The 2,622-nt window shown below is 34.4% G+C and overlaps 1 protein-coding gene across 1 annotated transcript; it reads right to left on the bottom strand.

Moving 5' to 3' along the window:
• Positions 1-675: 675 nt before the first annotated feature.
• LOC112032867 (heavy metal-associated isoprenylated plant protein 39) lies at positions 676-1,876 on the bottom strand. The gene is made up of 3 exons (XM_065759886.1): positions 1,735-1,876; positions 1,426-1,504; positions 676-1,174 (listed from the first exon to the last, which is right to left on the bottom strand). The coding sequence occupies exons 1-3, from the start codon at positions 1,738-1,740 to the stop codon at positions 885-887; spliced, it is 375 nt and encodes a 124-aa protein (XP_065615958.1). The 5' UTR covers positions 1,741-1,876; the 3' UTR covers positions 676-884.
• Positions 1,877-2,622: the final 746 nt, after the last annotated feature.

The following is a 2,622-nucleotide window of genomic DNA, read 5'->3' as shown; positions in this document are numbered from 1 at the left end:
ACTAAATTTCAAGATTAAAGTTGAACATAATAGTAATAATAATAAAAAATAAAGTTAAAAAACTGTACATAAAAAATGGAAAAACATATGTAGTAACGCCCTTGTAGGCCGGCCAAACTTGACATGATCTCTCAGTCCACACCAATATGTAGAGAGTTAGTGAAAGGAACTAGTGCAATTAATCCTAGTTTCCCTATGTATTGAAACATGCATTTATGACCATTTCCAAAGTATGACCGAAATTAATTAGGTCATGTTCTGCACAAGATTGTCCAAATCTTAATGACTTTGTTAGCTGCTAGGGGATGCAGGGAATTTGGGTAATTATAGCCTAGCTTCCATCTATTTAAATGTGAATCCTTGTTCGAAAATTCCGAGAGCACGTAGAACAACATTGAAGCCATATGGAAAAAATTGACAAGCATTAAAGTTACAACAAGTACCATAATCTTCAGCAAGCAAACATGCATGCGTACACAATGTTAATGGAGCATTATGCAAAACTGATTTCGTCAGAGTTCAACTCTTGATTGAATTAATTATTGGAATATCAACTTCAATTGAGACTTAAGTTGAGAGCACATTCTTTCATCAAAAGGAAAATGCTTTTTCCATGGATCACCAATTTCTTGCTTTATCTCCCAAACAGAAAATTTAACTGTAAGTCTATAACAGTATTGAAAACATTTTCCATTGATCCATAGCATTCCAATTTCCAAAACAACACCCACAAAACATGAAAAGATAAACTCAACCCACCTTCAGCTACTGTACATAAGGACCTCTCTTCCAAACATGCAGTCAAAAAAGATATAATTCATCATCATCGACAATTATTTCTTCTTCTTTTGATTATTTATGTTTCAATCTAATTCTTCTAAGATCTAGCAAATCACACAAGCATTTGGGTCCTCCTCTGCGCTTCTAACATAGTGGTATGTCATGTAAGGACTATATGGCACAACATAGGCCTTTGGTTCCTCCTTCTTTTTATCATCCTTCTTTGGCTCTTCTTTCTTAGGCTCTTCTTTCTTCTTCTCTTCTTTTGCTGGTCCAACAGAGACAATCTCTGTGAAGCAGAGCTTCCTCAACTTGTTCACTACATCAACTGGATCTATGTCACCGGTCACGGTCAACTTCTTGTCCTTCATGTCCATGGAGATTGAATCAACCCCTATCAAATTACAATACAAAAAGACACTCAAATTTGTCAGCTTTTCATGGTTTAAGATCTGGGTTATCTTTATTAAATCAAGTAAAAGTCTCTTTGAATTGATGGGGTAAAGTAGGAAACAAATGAAATTTGAACTTCTATTTTTCATAAAAGGTAAAAAGTCTCTTTTCTTTTTTGTCCACTTTCTCAACTTGTTTGCCAAACAACTGGTTACACTTATAGTAGAGTTACAAGAAGGTAAATTTCTGTACCTGCAAGGCTAGAGACTGCCTTCATGGCCTTCTGCTTTGATTTGTTACTTTCTTCTAATCCCAATTTCAGAACCACTTTCTGTCACAAAAACATGATAAGAAACTATTAAAATTTATGTCAAAACCTTAATTAAAACGAAAATTAAGACCAGACCCATCAAAAGATTAGACTTCAAATCTCTAAAAAAAAAAGACAAAGAAATCAAAATTATAGGAAACCCAATAGAGTAATCAAGAGTGGTTTATATGCTTGTGAGTGAAAAGAAAGAGAAAAGTTAGGAGCAAAGTGAGATTCTGAATTTTTCTGACCTTCATTTTGGCTAAAAGTTTGGGAGATGCAAAGGTCAGTCAGAAAAGGATCGCAAGACAAAGCTAAGTGAAAGAAGAATATTACAGAATCAGAAGAGAGAAGTTTTTGCCCCTGAGGTCCTGAAAGAACGCTAGCCTGGACCAAATTTATACTAAAATATAGATCAGGAGGAAAGGCATAGTCTGCTGACCGTGAGTCAACGAAGTCAAGTAATGGTCATGAAATTCATGTGCAGGCAAACATTAGTCTAAAAAGGCAAACATTTTTTAAGCTCTTTTTTTTTTTTTTTTTTTTAAAGGTAAAAAGTCTCTTTTCTTTTTTGTCCACTTTCTCAACTTGTTTGCCAAACAACTGGTTACACTTATAGTAGAGTTACAAGAAGGTAAATTTCTGTACCTGCAAGGCTAGAGACTGCCTTCATGGCCTTCTGCTTTGATTTGTTACTTTCTTCTAATCCCAATTTCAGAACCACTTTCTGTCACAAAAACATGATAAGAAACTATTAAAATTTATGTCAAAACCTTAATTAAAACGAAAATTAAGACCAGACCCATCAAAAGATTAGACTTCAAATCTCTAAAAAAAAAGACAAAGAAATCAAAATTATAGGAAACCCAATAGAGTAATCAAGAGTGGTTTATATGCTTGTGAGTGAAAAGAAAGAGAAAAGTTAGGAGCAAAGTGAGATTCTGAATTTTTCTGACCTTCATTTTGGCTAAAAGTTTGGGAGATGCAAAGGTCAGTCAGAAAAGGATCGCAAGACAAAGCTAAGTGAAAGAAGAATATTACAGAATCAGAAGAGAGAAGTTTTTGCCCCTGAGGTCCTGAAAGAACGCTAGCCTGGACCAAATTTATACTAAAATATAGATCAGGAGGAAAGGCATAGT

This window comes from Quercus suber, unplaced genomic scaffold (assembly GCF_002906115.3).
Source record: "Quercus suber isolate HL8 unplaced genomic scaffold, Cork oak 2.0 scaffold_345, whole genome shotgun sequence".
Lineage (NCBI taxonomy): Eukaryota > Viridiplantae > Streptophyta > Magnoliopsida > Fagales > Fagaceae > Quercus > Quercus suber.
The sequence above is the reverse complement of the archived record's forward strand: the minus strand, read 5'-3'. Positions and strand labels throughout refer to the sequence as shown.

Bases quoted from the DNA above. Each gene is read 5' to 3' on its own strand.
- LOC112032867 (XM_065759886.1), bottom strand. The intron at 1,175-1,425 runs GTACAGAAATTT...GTAATTTGATAG, and splicing joins GGCAGTCTCTAGCCTTGCAG to GGGTTGATTCAATCTCCATG.